The sequence below is a fragment of the Thunnus albacares genome, chromosome 20 (genome assembly GCF_914725855.1).
Source record: "Thunnus albacares chromosome 20, fThuAlb1.1, whole genome shotgun sequence".
In the NCBI taxonomy this organism is placed as follows: Eukaryota; Metazoa; Chordata; class Actinopteri; order Scombriformes; family Scombridae; genus Thunnus; species Thunnus albacares.
The window spans coordinates 9657505-9680203 of record NC_058125.1 but is presented as its reverse complement, the minus strand read 5'-3'; the positions used below and the strand labels follow the sequence as shown (position 1 = coordinate 9680203).

The window sequence follows — 22699 nt, the reverse complement described above, 5'->3', positions numbered from 1 at the left end:
TCTGACAATAGGTGGCTGAATTGCAACAAGATTTGTCGATAGAAAACTTGCTTCAAACAAAATTACGCATATACACATATATGTACTATATTCTAAAAGAAACAAACATTTTATAGCCTCGCTTCATTGAGCATTGCCCTGCAGCAAAACCAGATTTATTCGTTTTGTACAATATGGGGTACTTGCACATGCGCCCTAACATAAAGATTCCGGTAGATTTGGACATATCTAGATGGTAACCCCAGACCCGCGAAAGATCTCGCGAGAGTGATCGTTTTCACCCAAAGAATTATCTTTCCGTAACGCTTACCATGTGGTTTTTGTGCCCAAACCTAACTAGACCTCAACCACGGCGTTGTCACATCATAATATACAAATATTTTGTACAACACGCACAATAAAGAAACAACACGATCTCAATCTCGCGAGAGTTTCATAAATCTAGTGTAACCATATAGACCGATTTGATGATGAAATGCCCCAAAGATTGAGGCAACGGTTTTAAGAATAATTATTTGTTTACAGCGATATCACTCGTTTGACGTTGCTATCACATACATGTATTTTGTGTTCGTTTCGTGAGTTTTTTGTTTCACACACTCGCGGTTTTTTATTTTTGCGTTTAACAGTCAAACTGCGCAGTTTCGCGCATGGTTGACGCCCGCGGATAATCTGCGTACTGCGCGCGGCACAACTTCATTTTTGTGTTTACACAGTGCGTGGTTCACAACGTGGAATTTGCATTGAAATTTTAACGCTAACACGTCAGAAATACCTAGCTGTATTTGACAATGACAACATACAATCACACATCAAAATCTTAGGACGTAAGTGATTTCCTCCTGAAGCTTTTCTCTCCGTGAAGATGTCTGATGCTTGGTAAGTTAGCTACCAGAGTATTTATTTAACTTGCCTGCAGCTATTTTGTACACTATGCAAATCTACAACGTTTAAAGATATTATCAGCTACATGTCCAAAAAAAAAAAAAGACTAGAAAGATTGGTGTAACAGCCAACTCCCCAAGCCATATTGTTTTGGTAAATTTTGGTTACTATGAACATTCCCACAGTCCTCATATAAACAAATCAGATAATGTAAATTTATAGGAGCTTATACCATCTGAATAAATATGAATGGAGCAGAAGGGGAAGTTAAACATCATCGTCAGTGAGTGTTTGTTTTCTCCTCAGCAGCTCCGAACCTGCCGGAGCCATCAGGGCCATTGACAAGCATTCAGTGCATCAAATCTGCTCAGGACAGGTGGTGCTGACTTTGGCCACTGCTGTTAAAGAGCTGGTGGAGAACAGCGTGGATGCAGGAGCCACCAACATTGGTAAGGAAGGACAGACACAACTGAAGTGTTTTCCTATAGAGGGTAAACATGATGTTGGGGTTTTCTATGAATGTTCAGTATCACATAATTACATGTTCCAGATGTCAAGCTGAAGGAGCATGGAGCAGAACTAGTGGAAGTGTCAGACAATGGCAAAGGAGTCGAAGAGGCCAACTTTGAAGGACTGAGTAAGTGTCAGCTTTGTCCATCTATTCTGTAAATCATGATCTACTCGGTCTTTTTGGTTAAGTGAAACCTCCTCTGTCTCACAGCGTTGAAGCATCACACATCAAAGCTGAGGGATTTTTCAGATCTCATCCACGTTGAAACATTTGGTTTCAGAGGTGAAGCTCTCAGCTCTTTATGTGCTCTGAGGTAAAACACTTCAACAGCCACAGAAATTCTTCACACAAACTAAAATTACATGTCACCTCATCTACTAAAGTAAATTCCCTCTGACCCCTGGCTCCAGTGACCTGAGTGTGGTGACATGCCATGAGTCCAGCCAGGTGGGCACCAAGCTGGTGTTTGACCACAAAGGTCACCTGGTTCAGCGGTCACCTCATCCCCGGCAGCAAGGCACCACAGTCAGCCTGCAGCAGCTCTTCTGCACCCTGCCTGTTCGACACAAGGAGTTTCAGCGCAATATAAAAAAGGTCAGTCATTAAAGGATCATTCTGATGTTTCTGCATGGTTATAGCCTGACTACAAATCATATAGCTGTAAGTCCTGATAGTTTTCCAAAGCATGCCAATGTTTGTCCAACATTGTAGGCAGTTATTGATCTATTGTAATGACTTTAAACGTCCTTGAGATCAGTAAACTATAACAGTATATGTATATTTAACACTTTTTGTCATAGTACCTTTTTACTGCATAGTAATGGAGGTGGTAAAAGGTGGTAATGGAGAGGTGATCCGTTCATTATCTGGTGAGAACACTGAATATTTCAGAGTCATTTGTATCATACTTTTCACAAAGCTCATGTTACCTTGTTGTTTTTCTTCTGGGTTTGTTTTTCTGACTATATATTGTAGGTTGTGAATGTTTATGAATACAAAAATAGGGCAGCATAAAACCTGGGATGTCCCAGCTTCCTGCCAACACGCGAACACACCACCTGAAAGACTTTTGTAATCCAAGCATCCAACATAACCTTAAGATCATGAAATGTTCAGTGTGATGGTAAAAATTACCAATATGATTGTTTCAAATTGTGTTTTGGGCCTATAAAATGCCTAAAATGAGATTTGAACTAATAAGAATGTTTAACCCAACATAAATAATTTAAGCAACTCTGATGTAAAGTTCTTCTTATATATTATGTTATGTTGTGACTTCTTTAGGACATAATATAACTTGTCCTTTATCACTCTGTATTTTCATATTGTTACTTCAAAGCCAGAGATTAGTGGCTATCTAAAATACCCACACCATTCATCCTTAATGACAACTACCGAATTGTTTTGTTCTTTCAGGAGTTTACCAAAATGGTACATGTCCTGCAGTCCTACTGCATCGTCTCCACAGGAGTGCGTATTACCTGCTCTAACCAAACTGGGCAGGGAAAGCGCAGCACAGTTCTTAGCACCAGCGGCAGCCAGAGTATGAGAGACAACATAGGAGCTATATTTGGACCAAAACAGGTTGGAACAGTGATTTTACTTTTTTCCTGACTACTGTTCATTTGGTGGATGGTGTCAAGATGTTACCTTGAACTATGTAAAATAACATTGCTTCTAGCTTGTTGGGTTTATCTAATTGGTATTTAAAGGATTCTATGAATTCATCTTATAATTCTTCAGTTAAAATAAAAAGGCTAATTGTTTCGTAAAGCTGTATTATTTGGTCTGCCATGTGTTTTATCTCTCCATGAGCTTTCCCCTCAGTTCATTTTCTGTTGTTTGTTCTGCAGCTACAAAGTCTTCTGCCTTTTCAGCAAGTGTCCCCTACAGAAAATGTTATAGAAGAATACGGACTCAAGGATGAAGAACTACCCAAACAGCTTTTTTCGTGAGTGACACCATTACATGGAATTCCTCCATCTTCTCTGCAGACAAAGTAAAGCTGCATTTTTTTCACCAAAAACTCTTTCCTTTTGGCAGCATCACAGGGTTTGTGTCTCGAGGAGACCATGGTGTTGGGAGAAGCGCCACAGACAGACAGTTCTTTTTCATAAACAACCGACCATGTGATCCCCTTAAAGTAAGTGGATTAACTGGGGAATGTCAAGGTGAGGGTTCATGTTTCCAGCCTAATCTTTGTTTGTTCCCACCTTGCAGGTGACCAAACTTGTGAATGAAGTGTATCATATGTATAACAGACATCAGTATCCGTTTGTTGCCTTGAACATAGCTGTTGCTTCAGGTAGGAAAATTGCCATTAATCACAAGTGGTTATTTCTGAATCTGTTGAGTTTTATACTACACAAGTGTTTTTGGTTGTGTTATTTCAGAGTGTGTGGATGTAAATGTGACTCCAGACAAGCGGCAAATTTTCCTTCAGGAGGAGAAACTCTTGTTGGCTATTCTAAAGACCTCTCTCATCAGCATGTTTGAGTCTGGAGTCAATAAAATCAGCCTGAGCAACATGTCTATACCCAGCACCAGTAAGAACAAATCATTCTATTTAGCCAGCATAACAACAGTTAAGATATTTCACAAAGAGATGTTTAGGATTATCCAGTCATTTTAATTTGACTGTTTGATCTGTCTGTAGATACAAGGTCTGCATCTGAGCTGTGTCAGGTTGTCCCGTCTAATGAGAACATGCCAGAACCCGGAGAGGACACGGAGGCAGTGACTCAGAGCCCGAAGTCGTCCCTAAACCTGGCTGGCCTAAAAGCTGCTTTTTCAAGCCATCACAGCTCTAATTCTGGTATCAGGTCTAACATGTCAAAACCTGCAAAGAGTGGCCCTGCTCAGAAGACACTTCAGTCCTTTTTTAAGGGTCCTGAAAAACCTCCTACCTGCAACCCACGTGTAAAATCTCCTTTAAAACCCACGAGAGATTTAACTTCATGCTCACCAGTGGGAAAGTCTTTGCTAGATGGGTTCAGGTATGGCAGGGTGCCATGCAGCGATACAGACTCTGAGAAAAACGTCGCTCTGATCAGTTGTGACTCCATTACAGCACCAGATAGTCAGTGTCCTGGTCCAGAGTTCAGCTCTCCTGAACTGGTGATTGACAGTGTAAAAAACGAAACATTCGAAGACACATCAGATAAAAGTCACACAGTTCCTGAAGACCCAGAATTGCAAGATGAACCATGCACTTCCACTGAGGACTACCCTGTGAGCCCAGATGCCAAGAGAGCTAGGAAAGACAGTCCACATTTCCCCACAGAGAGCAAATCCACCACTGTTTCACACTGTTCAGAGGGATCCTCCTCCTCTTCCTCCTCCTCCTCCGTGGTGGTGGATGCTCCAGTCTGCTTACAGAGGAGGACGGTGCCTCTCCAGTTCTCTCTACAAGAGCTAACAGGGAAGATGAGGAGGTTGCAAGACGGGCAGAAACAAAGGGCCAATGAGGAGCTGCGCTACCGACGTTTCAGGGCCAAGATCAACCCTGGAGAAAACCAGAGTGCAGAGGAAGAGCTTAAGAAGGAGATCAGGTAGGATATTACCAGTGAATTTACTTTTTGTAGTCCTTTTACTGTCAATCAGGTGTACTTTACACTACTGTTGTCTGTTTTCCAAATCATATTGTGATATATTACAAAATCTTTTTATCTACCTTCCCTTATCCCTCATTTCTATGCTGGAAGATCAAATTCAGTTAATAAACCAAAAGCAAACATAGATTTTATGAACACAGTTTTCTAACTATTTTTTAAATTATTTTTTTGTTTGAATTATCTTCCTTTCATCCTGATAGTAAAGACATGTTCAAAGAGATGGAGATCATCGGTCAGTTTAACTTGGGCTTCATTATCACCAAATTGAACTCGGACGTCTTCATGATTGACCAGCATGCCACAGATGAGAAATACAACTTTGAGATGCTGCAGCAGCACACTGTGCTCCAAGGACAGAAACTCATCGTGTAAGAATCTAAGTCTGGATGCCTACATACATTTTTTACATTGTATTGTTTGAATTTTTTAGTGATTTTTCTTTCCTTTGTGTCTGCAGCCCTCAGAAACTCCAGCTCACTGTGGTCAGTGAGAACGTACTAATAGAGAACATTGAGATTTTCAGAAAGAATGGCTTTGAATTTCTGGTTGATGAGGATGGTATGAACTTTAAACCATCAAATACGAGTTATTAAATATGAGTTTATTGTGGATTTCAAGTTCAACACACTGATTTTCCCAATTTGATGATTACGAATACTAACCCAACTTTTTTCGTTGTGACTGTAGCTCAGGTGATGGAAAGGGTAAAGCTGGTGTCTATGCCCACCAGTAAGAACTGGACATTTGGTCCTGCTGACATCGAGGAGCTGATCTTCATGTTGAGTGACAGCCCGGGAGTCATGTGCCGACCATCCCGCGTCAGGCAAATGTTCGCCTCCAGAGCTTGTCGGAAATCTGTGAGTTAATTTGGATGATACAGTCTATTTCAAGTATTTAGTGTGGAATAAAAGTCCACACGAAAGCCAAATGAGGCTTCTTCAGATGTTTGGTATGAAGTTTGCTTCCTGACACAGCATCTGTTGTCTGCGCCCATGTCCTTCCTCAGGTGATGATTGGCACTGCTCTGAGCACCAGCGAGATGAAGAAGCTCGTGGTTCACATGGGGGAGATCGAGCAGCCGTGGAACTGTCCTCACGGCAGGCCCACCATGAGACACCTGGCCAACCTGGACGTCATCTCTCAAGACTGACCAAGTCAAGGAAGAACCTGTCTGAGGATCTTACTTTACACTGATTTTATGTAACTGTGACTGTGAGTTCAGTCCAGTTTATCCTTGTGGATACTGTACATTTCTGTGGTTCAAATGTCTTGACTGTGCAGTGTTTTTTTGTTATTATTGTTTCTTTGTCTGTTGTCTGAGATGTTTTCTTATTAGTTTATTAGTTTGTAGCATCAGAACACTATAGTTTTTATATTGTAAGAGCTAATTATTGGGAGAAATAAACAACATGTATTATATATAAGTAATGTCCTGCCCATTTGTGAACTGTTTTTTAAACTGCAGGTAGAACTAGTTGTGTACGTGTCGCTTTTTGACTCAATAAGGTCGCCGTAGTTGAAAGCGTCCCTCGCCGTTGCCATGGAGATGATCCTAGTTTGTGCATGAGATCTTGAAACGGCGCAAAATGATTCAAAGAAAAGAGAAGAAAGCCTCGATGAAAAATGATAAACGTAACAACGAGGAAACTTGTGAAAACGCAGTGATGAAACAGGTGGCGAAAGAAAGAGGTAAAGAAGAGTTAAAGCTACATTCAGCGGATGTGGAACAAGACCAGGAGCAGCCCGAGGATGATGGCATTTATGAACTCCCTGCGCTTTTTAACTTAGTTGTACAGAGGTAAATCATCACTCATCACATTAAATACATAATTAATTTGGGAAAGGAGGTTGTGCTTCAACAATGGGATTCTCAGTGGAGCACTAACCCAAAACCCAGTGAGCATGTTCCAAAAAACATGAAAAGTAGGACATCTCAAATGTCCATGTCAAGGAGGAAAAAAATACTAATGTTTCTCTTGTTTATTTGGCTCACATCACAATGCGTTTCGGCACAGCCTTCGTCAGAAAGTTTGAAGTATACAGGCTATATCTATGTATACAGGTTCAATTCAGTAATATACACAAGGGCAGAGTTAATACACAGCTGGGAGTTGGACCCACTTATTTAGGAACCAATCACTTTTCTTATCACATGGTTCTAGTTAAATCTGATTTAAACCCAACTACATAAAATATGAAGGTTCACAAAACACTTTTTCTGGCCATCATTGATTCACTATTAAGACCATACACTAGATGGCAATAAAGGGGCATAGATTACAAAGAGTCGTAACTTAAAAAGCATTTTAAACTGAAGTCACCATTGAGTCCATATACTTGTGATTGGTCCCTGTATCTAGAATCATGGGATAATAAAAGTGATTGGTTCCTAAATAACTGGGTCCAACTCCCAGCTGTGTATTAACTCTGCCCTTGTGTATATTACTGAATTGACCCTGTACTGAATTTGGAACACACTTACTAGATAATTAATTTGTAGGGAATGCACTCAAATACTATTAAATCTTAAAACAAGTCATGAATTAATTTCCAAAGGAGCTGTGAGTGCTGGACTGGTTGTAGCTGAATTGTAAACGTTGGTGTCTCATTGACAGATATGAAGGTGAAACATCTGAAGGACAGCTTCATGGAGAAGGTGTTGCCTGCTTTGAGGGAGGCCACGTTTACAAGGTACAACAACACATTTTGTGCCTACTGGGAAAAACAGTTCATTTAATTATTAAATATTATACAGTAAATACATACTTTACCAGCATTTTTTAGAAAATTTAGTAATTGTTCACTTACTTAAGTGTCAAATTTGCTGTTCAACCTAAAACTGATTTTAAAATATCTAAAATCACTGCATTTACTGCTTATTTAAATTGTGTTTATTCCATTGCAAATTATTTGAAAACTGCATAAAATTCTTGAAATTTCTTGAAAATGAAAAATGAAATGCAATCAAATTAAGTTGTCATGCTTTTGTGTAATACACAGACAGAAATAAATTTTGATATGGGCTAAAATGCATTCCTAAATACATTTTGAAAATGTACCAGAAACTAAAAATGTGTCTCAAATAAATTTTTAATTTCCATAAGCATAAATAAAACTATGTCACAAATCCACCGCTTTGTTTTTCTAAAGGGCCTGTTTTCCATGGGACTTATGGATGGACCTGGTGTCTTCACATGGGCAGGCGGGTTGAAATATGAGGTAGACTACATTAATAATAATACATATAACTGTAATGAACTTAAATTATATAGTGCTTTTCTTAAGCAGTTTACAAAATGCTTTAACCTATGTGCTCATAATGGGCACATCTGCACAAACACGTATATTTCTAAATAGTCTGTGCAGATACATGCATAAAATATAAAAATGAAACTGCGTAAAGTGATAGTATGATCAAAAAATATGCTCTGCAACATCTTGAAGTGAATTTAAATTTCTTATCCAACAGGGAGAATTTGTGTGCAACATGCCCCTGGGTCAGGGCACGTACACCTGGCCAGACGGCAGCTCTTACAAGGGGGAAGTGTACAACGGTGTACGACATGGGACTGGAACCTACAAATGTGCAAAAAATGGTGTTTCATACACAGGGCAGTGGCATCAGAGCAAGAGGCATGGAAAGGTATGATCCACCAATCTATATCTTGTGTGGTCTTTTTTGAAGAAGAAGAATCTTGTTTTGTTCTATAAGATTGGTCGTCTTTTTCTTAGGGTGCAGTGTATTACAACCAGGATAAGACTTCCTGGTACAGAGGAGATTGGGTGAAGAACAACAGAGAGGGATGGGGAGTGAGATGGTATGTATGTACGGAGTGCATTATATATATATTACCTGTTGCATTTGAACTTCTAGTGTAAAACATGAAGCCAAAGTGACACCTGTTCCCTCACAGCTACCCCTCTGGTAACATTTACTCTGGTGAGTGGAAGAACAACTTGAGAAATGGAGAGGGCACAATGAGGTGGGTGAAACTGGGACAGCAGTATGTTGGCCAATGGCAGGATGGAATCCAGGTACCAAAACACACCATTAAAGAAAATTCAGTAAATTACTTTTCCATGTGAGTTGAAAGCCCACTCTGGTTGCTAGGGCCTCATTGCAAGTTATCCTGTCTACTGTATCCCTCTCATATCACACATCTACATATCCAGCTGTTAATACTCAAAAAGAAAGTTTAAAACATGCATGAGATTTATCCAAAGAGCTTGTGCAGCAGAAGTGTCACCGTTTGTTCATTACCTCAAAGACCTTGTGGTAATTCCAGGACAAAACGAGGCTTTTTATACTCCTTAGAGCCAAAACTTGATTTATGTTTTTGTTGTGACTCACATAAGCTTTCTTCTGTGGCAGCATGGACGAGGCACACAGGTCTGGATCTTGAGGCGAATGGATAGATCCCAGTATTGCCAGAGCAATCAGTACATGGGGGATTTTGTTCAGGGTCAGAGGCACGGAAAGGGAAGCTTTTACTATGCTGGTGGAGCAATCTACGAAGGAGAATGGAAGAACAATAAGAAACATGGGCAGGTTAGTTGAATTAATATGTACAGCATTTCAAACTCAGTGCAAAGCTCAAAGCATAAACGTTTTGCGTCAGAATTACAGGCTTATATTCAGCAACACACCTTTAGTAATTTATGTTTAATTCAAGATATGAATTAACACACATATGTTATTAAAAGACTTTCTCTCTAAAGTTAATACTGTACATGTGTCGTAGGGAAAATTCACCTTCAAGGATGGGCGTGTTTTTGAAGGAGATTTTGTGGATGATCAGATGATGACACCCAACTTGAGTGGAAACAGACCTCCCACTCCGCATGGTAAGCACCTAGGGTGAATCAGAGGAATGTGGGACAATTTCTGCAATTGGCACTTCAGCAATATATTTTAATATGAAGCCAATACATTAAGGTATCTCTGCACCCAATACCATTTTGAAGTTCCCAAGGTGTTTTCTAATCATATCAGAAAAGAGAATGCAGATATTACACGTAGAGAAGAAATAGCAAATATAAAAGTGTTCCTTGTGCCAAATTGTCCCACATTATGTGCATTTCCTAGTGTGGGACAGTTCAGGCTGAAATCTGGGATGATCATTGGGAGGCTGAAAGGTCTAAATCACCTTAATTCATACATACACAAATTCTCTGTTCAGTAACACTCAAGGCAAAGTGCATGCCCACGTTTGGTCATTTCAGTAATTGCAATGTTTTTGCTGTTACAGATAGTACAGTAATGTATTAATATTAGCAATAATATAATTCGCAACCTGCCTAAAAATAAGTTAAATTAAGCATTACAAGTCTAAGACCCCTGAATAACTCAGTATTACACATTTAAAGTACTTAAATGCATATTTCACCAATTTAACAACATATATGACTGTCCCACATTAGTAAAACCATGCTGTCCTTCATTTCAAACCACATTTTCTGAAGTGGGACAATAAAAAAATAACTGAATTAAAAAATATGAAACATGTTTTCACTATATTATAGCATATTTTGAGGCATGAATATGTCATAAACAATCTGATAACAGTTGGCAACATTGCTTCATCTATGACAAATTCATATCCTTAACATTAAATTACTGAAAATCCTTTGTTACTGACCTTGACTGGACTTCACAGCAAGTACTTGGAACTGGTACTGTTGGAAGATGGCCTGGCCCCAATAAATGGCATCACATGGGTGAAGTCATGTGATTTCTATTACATGACACTCCAGGTTTAATTTGGCAGCAGTCCTAATCATGAGTATTTGGTAGAAAAAGAGATAGATGCATTTGAGCTTAGGTGTCCCACTTTTGGAAGTGTCCCACATTACACTAATTCACACCACTGCAATAATAAAAACTGTCATAATCAATGATGTTACAGTCTCAAATCCTTTCTTTACATTTCTGTATCCTGTCACAGGTGCATTTCCCATGTCAGGTGAGGATCCGTCTATACTAGGACCAGACATGAGTGTGAACATTGAATGTCTTCTGGAGAAAATCCCTGAGAGAAAATGTGACACTGAGCGCAAACAGGTCAGGTCCCAGTTTGCCGCAGACTTGTCATATGTTCTTTTCCCCAATGTCCTTATTTTCACCTCTTGTTCCTGACCTGACACTCTGGTTCATGTGTAACAGGTGGAGTTTGTGATGCTGACACACAACAAAGAGCTGAAGTCTATCTATAGTTTCTACAGCAGACTTGGCCACACTCAGTTGCCGGATAACACCTTCCTGCTGTCCCGCATGCAGCTCTGGCGCCTGCTCAAAGACTGCAATATCCACCATCATGGCATCACTCTGACACAGCTAGACCTTTATATCAGAGGTGAGAGGGACAACCAGATTGACAGCTTCATATTGACAGTATTTTTGAATGCTTAATGCTTTTACTCTCTGTGTCTCAGAGGATGCCACCTCAGCAGAGATTCACTCTCCCTTCACTCCCATGCTGCTTTGTAGGCTCCTCAGCTGCCTAGTGGTCGTAGCCTACCACATCTACCATAAAGACATGGTGTAAGGAAGAAAAACCCTAATCTAATAGATTATCACCAGATGAAAATCTTGTATCACTGTAATACTTGAATTTTAAACTTTATCCACTTGGGTTTTGAAAAGATTTTAACAGCTTCGAAAGTCATAGAAATTACTCCAACAAAGCAAAGTTTTTACTTTTGCAGCAAAGAATAATGCAGTGAAACAATGTGAATATGAAATATTAATTCTCAGAAAACTGGAAAAACATCATTTGCCATATCTCCTCTTGTTACAGGTTACAAAAATACCTTCTGGCTGCCTGCTTTTCCAAACTGCTGACAGATGACATCCTGCCTAATGCTAAGATTGTAAAAGGTACTAACAATATAATAGTGTTGCTGCATCTACATACACACCTGTATTAGATAACAGAACAACCTGCACGCTGATTTATTACAGCATTAGAAGATTAAAAAGGGGAAATTAGGAAGCTCTCGGATATCAAAACCAGTTAGGATTTAATGCAAAATAGTGTTCAAAAGCAGCAAAAACAACAAAGAATCCAACAGGCTGTTATGATTTCGCTGGTTCCTCTCTCATCTAGTGTGTTTGTATGATTTGTCTGAACTTACATCTGCAGAAACTGATGGTTTTCGGTGCTGATTAACTATAGCTGTGTTGATCCAGGCTTCCTGTTTAAGTGGCCAGAGTGCAGTACAGCGGTGTCTGTAAAGTACTTGAAGAAGTGCTGGGAAGTCTATCAGGCTTACTGCAGGGTCAACACAGCCCCCAGAGACGACTACACCATGACCTGCCGACACCTGCTGTGGATGTTCAAAGTACAACAGACTATGATGTGATGACATACTGTAAATTGGAAACATGAATATCTGTTCTTGTTCATGTTTCCCAGTTAACATAAGTAATAAGTACACTTTTTGTTGCTTATTCCTACAACAAAACCAGAAAAGTTTAAATGATTTTGAATTGAATCTACATCAAATAGTTGGGAAAAACACAACAAACTATTGCCAACATTTAGTTAAGCTTATAACTATTGATTAGTTTATTGTACACCCTGCCAGGAGCTCCATCTTTTAGACAACAAGCTGACTACAGCGAGGTTATTAGAGATCATCACTGCAGAGAGCCATGACCCCAGCAACCCGTCCTCCTGCCTGGATCTAGAGGTCTGCCTACAGTGTTCCATCAGATAATTCATTCAATTAATTTCTTTCATCAGTCATCCACTAACTTACTTGTCCTCTTCTTTGTGCTGCAGATCACATTCCTGGAGTTTTTCGAAGCTCTTCTTGGCTGTGCTGAGGTGAAGTGTCAGCAGGTTTCTGAAGGCCTGGAGGAGAGTCTGTCCCCATCCAGCGCTGAGGCCAAGGCCACAAGGAATTCCCCAAAAGAGGAGGCCAGCGAGAAAACCCTGCTGACTGCAAACAGCCCTCCCCAGATGGTCAGATCCTTTCTCAAGCCTCATGACTTCTGAGCCCTGTACCCACTGTGTGCTAGGAGTGCAGTTATTTCAGCTAATCACCTGTAAAGATTACATACTGTGATTAATTGATGTTTGTTTATGTGTACAGAAATGCATTAATTATTATGTAAAACTGCCAGTTCTGCAAAGAAAAACTGACTTTTTACAGATTTCCTCTGTATAGATGGCAGCTCCAGTGAGTTCCCCCATCTCTCCTGAAGTCTCCAGCCCTAAGTCAGTAGAGGTTAGTAACAAGCAATGTAGCAAATGTAAGTATATGTTCATGTTGAACCAAAATGTATATTTTATCTCCCATTTAGAAAGCATTGTTTCTAGTATCAGATTGTTGAGAGTTGCAGAAATTCTCTAATATGATTACAATATAGTGCTTTTTTATCATCTAAGTATCCAATATTAGCATCACTATTGTTCCATCTCTGCTATTCATATAAATGAAACATGCTAGGAGCTTTGTAACATGACTTTGCTGGATTCTTTAATAACATATAACTGTTTACATCTTGTCATAGGCAGGGAGATCCAGTAACACACCAGAGTTATCTACTGCTCAAGATGTGGAGAGTCAACAAGACACAAGACATCAAAAATCTCAGTCTGCAGGTTTGTTTTGTTGGTATTAGCTTCCAGATTCTCTCTCTAACTAAAGTGCACATTAAATTAATTGTATTGGATACAGAGAAATGTAACTTGTAGTCATGCATACTGAATAGGCACTTACAAATAGATTTTATGATGTGAAAGTTGTGAATGCATGTTTCATCAAGTAGTATTACATTAAATCTTTAACCCAGTAAAATTGTGTAAAAAAAAAAAAAAGTGGATATATTATTTGAAATCAAGTTTGGCCAGAAAACCAGAGAGGTGAAAAACAATCTTCCCACTAACACCATAATGTACTAGATAATATTTATTTCAATATGCATTATATTCTAATATTTATCTTATTTCTACCAGAACACACAGGTGAAAGACAGGTCATACAAACCAGAGGTATGGAGGCCAAAGGCCGCCAAATGGAGCTTTGGATTCAGAAGATCCATCAGTTCTTCATCCACTTTTTCTTCCCTGCATTTGACCATCACCAGTTAGCAACCAGCAACATGAAGGAAGAGGAGCTCCGCCAGGAGGCCCAGAGACGCATTGCTCTGGATAAGGCCCAACAAAGAGCCAGGTAGCCATTTCCAGCCAAGATGTATTTATACTGTATTTCAAGAGTCAATTGACAGCATTATGAAGTCAGTGGCTGAGTCAGTTTATATGGACTGTATCTTCATTCTTAATATTTAACTAGTTTTGTTCCCTCCAAATGAGAATCTTTATGGGAAAAAATAAAAGTCAGCATTTCTTTGCTCTGTGTTGTGGTCTAGAAATAGCCTGGAGTGGAAAATATTACATTTCATTCTGTTGCGGAGGTTGAACACAAGCTTGACAGTGACACACCAATCCTTTTCTGTGACTGCACAAACATAGCCACTACCAGATTGGTAACAGATTTATGTATCATTATTTAAATTTTGTATTGAGGGTTCAAGACATACTTGAGTCATAATCGCCATCAGAGGGTACAAACTTTCTCTCAAAGTGGCTTTCATTCCAATTTTATCTCTGCTTCCAGGATATGGACCGTCTCCAACCAAAGGCCCAAATCCTTTACTGATCCTTTTTTCCATTGTTTTGCCATAAACATGTTAGTGATGTACTGTCTGTTGTGTTACAGGTTAAAGGTGCATTGGGAAGATGATAAAGATGCATTCGAGGAGGCAATAGAGAAACCTTGATGAAGCCAGTTGTTCTGTAGATGAACTGTCCACATGCTCCAAAAAGAAGGAAAATGTGCAGAGCTTTCAACTGCAGTCAGAAATAAAAGCACAAATGCAGCCTTTTATCGGTGCATGGATGTAAATGAAGACTCAACATTTCCTGGTTGTGACTAGAACTTTTAATCAGAAATTCTTGTGAGACAAAACTTTTTTCCAGTAATCTAAAAATAAATGTCAGAAACACCCAGATATATCTTTTTTTTTTGCAAAGGGAGTAACAAAAGCAGTCAATACATGACAAAACAACACATTTAAAAGAAATCTCTTTGCCACACATTAAGAGGGAGGGGTGAAGACCATGAGGTCACTTGGACAGACAGACTGGCGTATCCGGTCCTTCAGGTCCGGGGTGAAGAGAAACAGGGCAGACTCTGCTGTCTGGGCCTAAAGAAAAATACAATAAGAATGTTCAGCAATGACAAGTCTGCAATAAAGACATAAACAAGTAAAAAGCCTAGTAATTTGTTCAATGTGGATTTAAAAGTCAACATTTGGTAGTGAAGAAATGAAAAAAAAAAGGGAAAAACTTGAACCTGTGGTGACTGAGGAGTTAACACTGAAGACACTGCTGGTAGTGCTGTGGTGACAGTGAGAGAGCGAGCATAACCTTGAGTAAAGACAGCAAAGTGTGCAATTTATAACACCAGTTTAAAATAAACATAAACCAGAAGCAAGCTCAGTGTGCAGGTCTGATATTTGAGGCTTGACAATTTATTAAAGATTTATAATGAAAACTACTACTACTCAAATTCAATGTAAATTCTAGTTTTCTAGTCAAATCCCAATATAGAAATCCAGCCTGCTGCTGCTTTAACATCAATTAGTGTTGTTAAGATGCAAAACCCAGGTGTACACAGTGTGTGTGCATGCACAGGACCTAAGGGCATCAATCATACCTGCTTCTTCCTGAGTTAGCAGATCCTCATATTGACCTCTGGGGCTCTCCATCTCCACATCCACTGCCATGGGTGATGGCTCATCTACGGTGACTGCCTCCCTTGGTGACAGGCTACATCTCTGTGAAGTCTGCAAGTAACGCTCAAAGTCAAATCCTGGAGTTTCCTGGAAACACAAGAGAATAACTTGTTTACTGATGAGCTGGAGAAAACAATCACAGCTTTAAATGGCAACCTCTGAGGCTGATTTCTTCAATACAGAAACAGAACATGAGTGAGGCCAAAAAGATTGTTTACCGTAAGGACTGCGCTTTCTGGTGTGTGACACATGGACTCTTGAGACTCCACAGCAGGAGAGGAGATCACAGTGGGGGAGGACAGGGGAGGTTGGCAGGGTGACAGTGTGAAGCTCAGAGCTGATGAGGGCTCAGGAGTCTTGCTGACTGGAGGAGGTGATTTGCATGGAGAGAGAGAAAGTCTTGGGGAGAGCGGGATGTCGACATTAACAGCCTCAGCTGGTTCGTCTTGCTCCTGGATGACACAAATGGATGGAAGCGAACGCACAGGTATGGGTGTGTCCGATTCAGGAACCGGAGAGGTGTTGTCCTGCATGGAGACTGCAGGGTTTTCCTCGGGTTGGGTGTTGTCTGAAGGCACCTCCTTGACAGGTGAGAAGCAAAGAGAGACATTTACAGTGTCGTTTCTGCTCTGGGGTGGCTGAGGAGTGCTATGCTGAGACTTTGGTGCTTGTCCGGGGGTTTGGTCAAGGGTGAGACGGAGGTGGGCGGGAGTGTGGACCGGCTGGGCGGGAGACGCGTGGTTCTGAACGGGGGTCTGAGCCAGTGCAAGGGATCGTCGAGTGACTCTTCTAGGGGAGAGATAGCTGGAGCAGGGAGAGGCCTGAGGAAGCACAGCAGCACTCAGACGGCTGGATCTCCTCATGGAACCTGCAGACAACAATATACAACATAGGTGTTACACCAAATCCTGTAACTCAAGCATCACGGAAGACTTGGTCATTTGTGTAGTGAACGTCCACTCACCTGATGGTTTGGCTGGGCTCTCAACCTGGAAGAAGCCTCCATCAAAGACCACAGTGTCCGTCTTTTGAGCCTCTGCTTGGGGTTGTGGTTCCTCAGGTTGGGGGGTAGCAGCAGCCTTTGCAGCTTTCTCTGCCTCGGCTGCCTGCTGTTTGGCTTTCATGGCTGCTTTCACGGCAGCTAGGCGAGACTTGGCTGCTGCTTTGGTTCCTGTTGGCTTGGCGGGTGCAGGAGCAGCTGCAGGTCTCTGTCAAAAGTGGCCCAAGATGTGTAAGCTTGTGTTGCACTTTTTGTCCCTAAATATGTTGGACAAACCTTTTTTTAAAAAACAAGAGAGTCGCAGTTCTTTGCACCCACCTTGACTACTTTCCTCTGTCTTGGTGGGGGCTTGTGCTCCTCCATCCAGCCTCGGGCCTCTGCTTCTTTGAGGGCATCAAACTTCTTGTTGACATCCTCTACCTGAAAGAAGACAGGAAGTACAAAATGCTCATTTTAAGCCAAACGATAACAGTCACCCTTTTATGCGTTTTGTGTTTCATGTTCGAGACACCTGTCCCTCTCCTGTGAGGTGCTCACCTGGTAATAAACCATGTCCCAGAATCCTTGCAGGTCAGTGCAGGTGGTGATCTTCTCTCCTCGGCCAAACTCGCAGTCATCCACCAGACCGCTGAACTGGTTAAAACGCTCTTTCATCAGGAGCCTCGCCTGGCCAATCGCTGTGCGCATACGGTCTCTCACTGATCACATACACACATTAAGGTTAGACAGATGCCAAATTACAATTGTTCAGATGGGGACTTATGTCATTTTCACAATTAGACACCACCGTCTCCAGCTAAAAACTATAGTCACTAGTAAAAAGCACTCACTTTCTTCTGGGATGGACTCATCTTCCACTTTAGACTCCCACTGAGCACACAGAGACATCAGTCTGTCTGTCTCACTGGCAATTTCCGATCTGGACAACACACAGAAATTAGATATAAATTAATTAAAATTAATATTCAATAATACATACATTTCAAATACATGTCACAGCCATATTTTAGGAGAATAAGTCTGTTAGTAACAGCAAATTTATCAACAGTTTTGATAAAGGATTGGTATATATACGGCATAATTCATTTATCAAGAAAAACAACCTGATACTTTCAGCTTTTTGACTGCTTGTCAGACAATAAATAAATAAATTTTTAAAAAAATGAACCTAACGATAAATGACTGGTACATCACCTGAAGTACGGCACATCGTGCTTTGATTCCAGGGGGCTGCCTGGAGACGGAGGGGCCACTGTGGGAGATGGGCGAGGAGGAGAGCGGTGAGGGGATTTAGGGGGAGAAGGCTCACTTGGCTCAGCCTGAGGCTCAATGTTGAACTTGGGGACCGGGGGAAGATTGAAGCTGGAGCTGCGCAGGAGGAGTCACAACATGGCAATTAGATTAAAAAAAAGAAAACAAACATCAGCTGACCCAAGTCTTAATCTTACAAATTTTCTAAGAGGCTCTAAAGGCAAAAATGTCTTTATCTTTTAATATTTGCCTTGCTTCACTCAAGCCTCTTTTGGTGAAGCTTAACTTAGCCAATTGGATTATTTCTGCCTCCTTGAAAGGCTGGTAAAACAAAAACTCTGCTTCAAAATGATACCAGAAATACTGCATTTACCAAGGTTTGACAATTTCAAATATTTTCAAACAATATTAAAAGCTTTCTAGAATTTTAATTATCTTTAAATAAGCAGAAGAGAAGAAAAACAGACAGACCTTGGTGTAAGAAAGGCATCTGCCGAGCGAGGAGTGAGAGGCTCGAACTTGAACAAGCCGGCAGGAGCTTGGAAGACAAAACCTTTGGGAGCAAATGAGGTCAAAGAGGAAGAATCCTCAACAGTATCCACAGCAGGGACAGCATCAGCTGGAGCTTGGTCCACCACCATGTCTACCTCCTCAGAACAGGGCGTCGGGCTGGGAGGTTTTTCTTCTTCCTCCTGCATCTCAGGCTCCTACACAGACACAGCAAACTGATTCATCAAGTCACAGGTAAAAAAACAAAGTAGTCAGTTTTGAAGAGGCTGTATGTGACACAGAAATGCTCACCTTGGGCTCAGCAGGATGGACAACGTTGACAGCTGCTGTATATTAAAAGGACAGATATACAAAAACGATCAAAACAATTGTACATGCTCACATGGAGAAAAGTAAAACTGGTGAACAATGTCTGGGTTAATGTTGGTTGACATTTAACAATACCTTTACAGTTCCTTCCTCTGCCAGAAGGTGGGGCCGTAAGGTTGACAATAGCTCTGCTCCTTGTGGTTCTTACATCTGAGGGATGGGGAAGACATTAAACAATATTAAAGAGTGGTTTGCTAGAATATTATAGTATTTCTCTGCTTGCTTTGGTGCATATACCTCTAGTGGTCTTACATGCTCTCAAACACTGCTTAAACTATTGCTTTGGATCAGCATGTACCTGTAGACTTGTCCTTAGGGTTGTCTTTCACCACAGGAACTGCTGTAACAGGAGGCCTGTTGACTGATCTGGTCGACGCAGCTCGTACGACAGGCTCCACTAAGATGCAAATAAGGAAACACAATAAGGAGGATTAAACATGATAGCTGGTCTCAAGGTCTAGTTATGTTCAAGGATTTTTCTTCTTACTAGTTACCTGCACAGACTTTAGTCTTGGTCACAGGTGGTGGTTGTGCAGGCTTGACCGAAGTGACCCGGCTCCTGGTTGATGGAGGAGCTGTATGTATGTAGGAAAATCGGTGAGGTCAGATCGAAAAAACACACTAAGCTGGAGTAGAAGCTTCATTTAAAATAAAAGGACATGCAATTACTTTACCTTTCTTTGCTGCAGTGTTTGGGTCCTGTGTCTTCAGAGGCTGTAGAGATTTTGAAAAAAGGAAGGCGATGCAACAAAGTTACTGTTAGTTTTTAGTTTTTTGTGGAATTTTTGAGAAAAGATATTCAAGATTTTAGAGAAAGTAGCACCTTCTGCACTTGCTGCTGCTGCGTTTTCATTGAACGGGTTACTCTGGTGCTCTGCGATGGAGCCGTGTTTACTTTTGTCTTAAAGAGAAGCAAAAATGACATGTTGATCATTGGAGTCATTTATCATTACAAGTGCACCCAGCCACAAAGATATCTCACTCTTACAACTCATATAATCAAAGAAACAAAAACAGGATAGAAGAGGTATAATTTACAGGCCAAGGTTTCTGCAGGCTTCATCAAATTAAATTTAAGACTTTTTAAGACATTTTAGTACCAGTACATTTTAGCACAAAGAATGCAATTTCATACATGTTTCATGGTCAAAGTATGAAAGATATTAATAAAAATAATTGGCAATGATAAGCGCTACAATTAACGACCAAGTGCAATGGGAAATAAATGTCAATTTAATTAAATTTATCAATCATTCCCAATAATATAACTAATTAATCACGACCCTGACGTGGATAAGCAGCAGAAAAAGGATGGATGGATTAACCAATTAAAAATGATTAATATGAATTAATGAATCATTTATTTAAGGTCTGGCATGACACTATTGGGAATTTTCTAGCAAGTTTTGCAAAACTTGCTTAAAAAAAAACATTTTTACAACATTAGCACCTATGGAAGGCTAGAAAAAATATTTAAGACCATAATGATTAAATTTAAGACTTTTAAATACCTTCTAAGGCCTTTTTTGAGGAAACCTAAATCAATGCTTTTTAAGACTTTTCAAGACCTGCAGATACCCTGATAGACACCTTTACAGTAAATAGTGTGAACTAGTCTGTTGACAATTCCTCACTCACCTCCTTAGCTCTGGTTGATGCAGCTGGGACAATGGTCTGGGTGTCCTTTGGATGAAACAGGCCAGTCTTAAATACCCCTTTACGCCCCTTTTCTCTCATTTCCTTCTCCTTCTCAAGAGCCTTACGCTCTTTCCAGCGCTCAAGCTGCTTCAGCCTCTCTTCTGCAGCCTGGCCTGTGAAGAAACAGGTGCGGGATAAGGAAGGAACATGTTAGCTAGAATGATGGGCACAAATAAAAGGTAGATTTACTTGGTGATCAGTGGTCACAGAATGCTTTTCTGAAGAAATGGCTCTAAGGTGTCTCTGTGCACTAGCTATTGTGTCCTGTCAAAGTATTCAAGAGAAATGTATAATGAAGACGTGCTGGAAAATAAAACTTTACTTTTAACAGGCTTTGCATTGTTGAGTGTTTTCTCCTGAATGATCGACATGTTGGCCACTGTGATGGAGGCATCCAGGGAAGAGACATCCATCTCTGGGAGCTTGTCCAGCTGCCTGCGTGTGTTCACAGCCCGTTCTCTGTTCTCCTTCTGGGACTGAGACCTTCTGCGGGACATTTTCACCCTCAGCATCGACACACTGGTGTCCCGCTGGCGCAGGTGGGAAAACCGAGACTCCATGTTCAGGTATCTGGAGCAATAGCTGTGAAGAGGAAAAGATGATGTATTATAGGCATATGACATTTATTACAGGCATTGAGGTACATTTATAGATGTGCTTGTAGTTATGACAACTGTTACAAAAATGAGAAACTAATGTGAAATTAAAAACTGAAGTTGATAAGGAAAACAATTTTGTGCATCTGTTTTGTGCTGTAATCAGCTATAACAACTCAACTGTTACCTGATGAGGTTTTAACACGGTTTTAACTGATTATTGTTGTCATTAAGGCAACAAATGTCATAATGCTGATGGCAAATGTCCATCACAAATAGCAGGCCCCTCTCAAAAAATAACATGGATACATGACAAACATCATCAAATATCTAAACTATGCACGACGACGTTTTTCCCAGTTTAACGATAATTACAGGACCTTTTGTGTTTTTGAAATATGAATAAATGATCTTTTTTGTCCTGGAAGGTTTGTAACTTATCTAACAGTTTCTGCAGTAATGCAAAGAGTTAAAGTCCAAAAGTCAACTAACGTTACGGTTAACAAACTTTAGTGAAATGAAGGACGTACAGGGGCAATAATGGGCCTGAATCACCACACGTTGTAACCTGCTGTATTTGTGTTGAAACACTTTCTCTGTGTACAACATAATTAGCTTATTTCAGTTGTCCAAAGTCTAACGTTAAGTCACGCTAACTTATGTAAATCAAGGCCAAAATAGTAACAATTTTACTTCAACCACTGACCATAACTAACTTTAACAATAAAGACCATAAAATTCGTAATAAGTCGAATTAGTGCTAAAAGTAATAACTAAGTTAGCTGAAGTAATTCAACTAAAGGAAGGTTAGTTGTGTATCTCAACAGGAGCCACGACACAAGCTAGCGTCAACTGTTAAGTTAGCAACCAAAGCTGTGAACCAAACTAGCTGTTTAGATAATATATGATTACACATCCACTTTACCTTGCTGTTTCCAAAAAAAGCACGTATAAAAACAATTTTTGCTCCTGAGCGGCCAATAAAAAAACTTAAAATGTCCGCACAACGGACGGACTCAGTCCTGCTGCCTTAAAAACACAACAATCATGGCGGGTGAGTTTTTGAAATTCGTAAAGTGACGCTGATTGGTTGGAATTCAGACAAGAACGGAGAGCTCTGATTGGTTGTTTTTCTTCAGACCTTTTTTTATGTCAACAACTGTAATTGGTCTGAAACACGAAGTGTAAATTTAACGATTTATAACTACTCAACTTTGAACTGATTTAGTTTTTTGTCTTGTCATGATTTTCAGTCCTCATATAATATCAATACATGCACTTTTCTTAATATGTATGTCAGTAAATGTGTATCTTCTGCTTCACATAACAAGGTTAGGCTAATTAGTGTCAGTCTCTCTCTATTATAATGAATTTGTACTGTTTGTTTTTGTCCACAAAATGTGTTGATGTGTTGGTGACACAGCCTGAATCTTATCTTCTTCTTTTCTTTCTGCAAGGTAA

The 22699-nt window shown here is 40.2% G+C and overlaps 3 protein-coding genes across 7 annotated transcripts; 2 read left to right on the top strand and 1 right to left on the bottom strand.

The window, feature by feature from the left end:
- The first annotated feature begins 682 nt into the window (after positions 1-682).
- Positions 683-6438, top strand: pms2 (PMS1 homolog 2, mismatch repair system component). The gene is made up of 15 exons (XM_044337787.1): positions 683-879; positions 1192-1334; positions 1436-1522; positions 1607-1709; positions 1807-1990; positions 2813-2980; positions 3250-3347; positions 3440-3539; positions 3617-3701; positions 3790-3942; positions 4053-4947; positions 5211-5378; positions 5468-5568; positions 5698-5867; positions 6017-6438. Exons 1-15 carry the CDS (start codon positions 866-868, stop codon positions 6158-6160), a joined length of 2613 nt encoding a protein of 870 aa, XP_044193722.1. The 5' UTR covers positions 683-865; the 3' UTR covers positions 6161-6438.
- Positions 6439-6528: 90 nt separating this feature from the next.
- Positions 6529-15077, top strand: rsph10b (radial spoke head 10 homolog B). Of its 2 annotated transcripts, XM_044337788.1 has the most exons (19): positions 6529-6808; positions 7626-7701; positions 8161-8229; positions 8480-8653; positions 8743-8828; positions 8925-9045; positions 9383-9559; positions 9753-9855; positions 10956-11071; positions 11174-11363; positions 11443-11551; positions 11808-11887; positions 12200-12351; positions 12598-12702; positions 12795-12977; positions 13183-13242; positions 13529-13619; positions 13974-14190; positions 14737-15077. In XM_044337788.1, exons 1-19 carry the CDS (start codon positions 6597-6599, stop codon positions 14795-14797), a joined length of 2382 nt encoding a protein of 793 aa, XP_044193723.1. In that variant the 5' UTR covers positions 6529-6596; the 3' UTR covers positions 14798-15077. The 2 variants fall into 2 exon arrangements, 1 of the variants encoding a protein (XP_044193723.1); XR_006399432.1 differs by lacking the exons at positions 13974-14190; positions 14737-15077 and having other exon boundaries at positions 13168-13242; positions 13529-13545.
- dlgap5 (discs, large (Drosophila) homolog-associated protein 5) lies at positions 14936-22309 on the bottom strand. 4 transcript variants are annotated; one of them, XM_044337784.1, is made up of 19 exons: positions 22164-22309; positions 20965-21224; positions 20583-20755; positions 19768-19845; positions 19619-19658; positions 19439-19519; positions 19243-19341; positions 19020-19094; positions 18867-18898; positions 18537-18772; positions 18009-18182; positions 17645-17733; positions 17352-17512; positions 17133-17234; positions 16779-17022; positions 16033-16682; positions 15736-15901; positions 15373-15446; positions 14936-15223 (listed from the first exon to the last, which is right to left on the bottom strand). In XM_044337784.1, exons 2-19 carry the CDS (start codon positions 21200-21202, stop codon positions 15116-15118), a joined length of 2820 nt encoding a protein of 939 aa, XP_044193719.1. In that variant the 5' UTR covers positions 21203-21224; positions 22164-22309; the 3' UTR covers positions 14936-15115. The 4 variants fall into 4 exon arrangements, with proteins under 4 accessions (XP_044193719.1, XP_044193718.1, XP_044193720.1 ...); XM_044337783.1 differs by having other exon boundaries at positions 18867-18901; positions 22164-22308; XM_044337785.1 differs by having other exon boundaries at positions 15373-15416; positions 18867-18901; positions 22164-22308.
- Between the last annotated feature and the right edge of the window lie 390 nt (positions 22310-22699).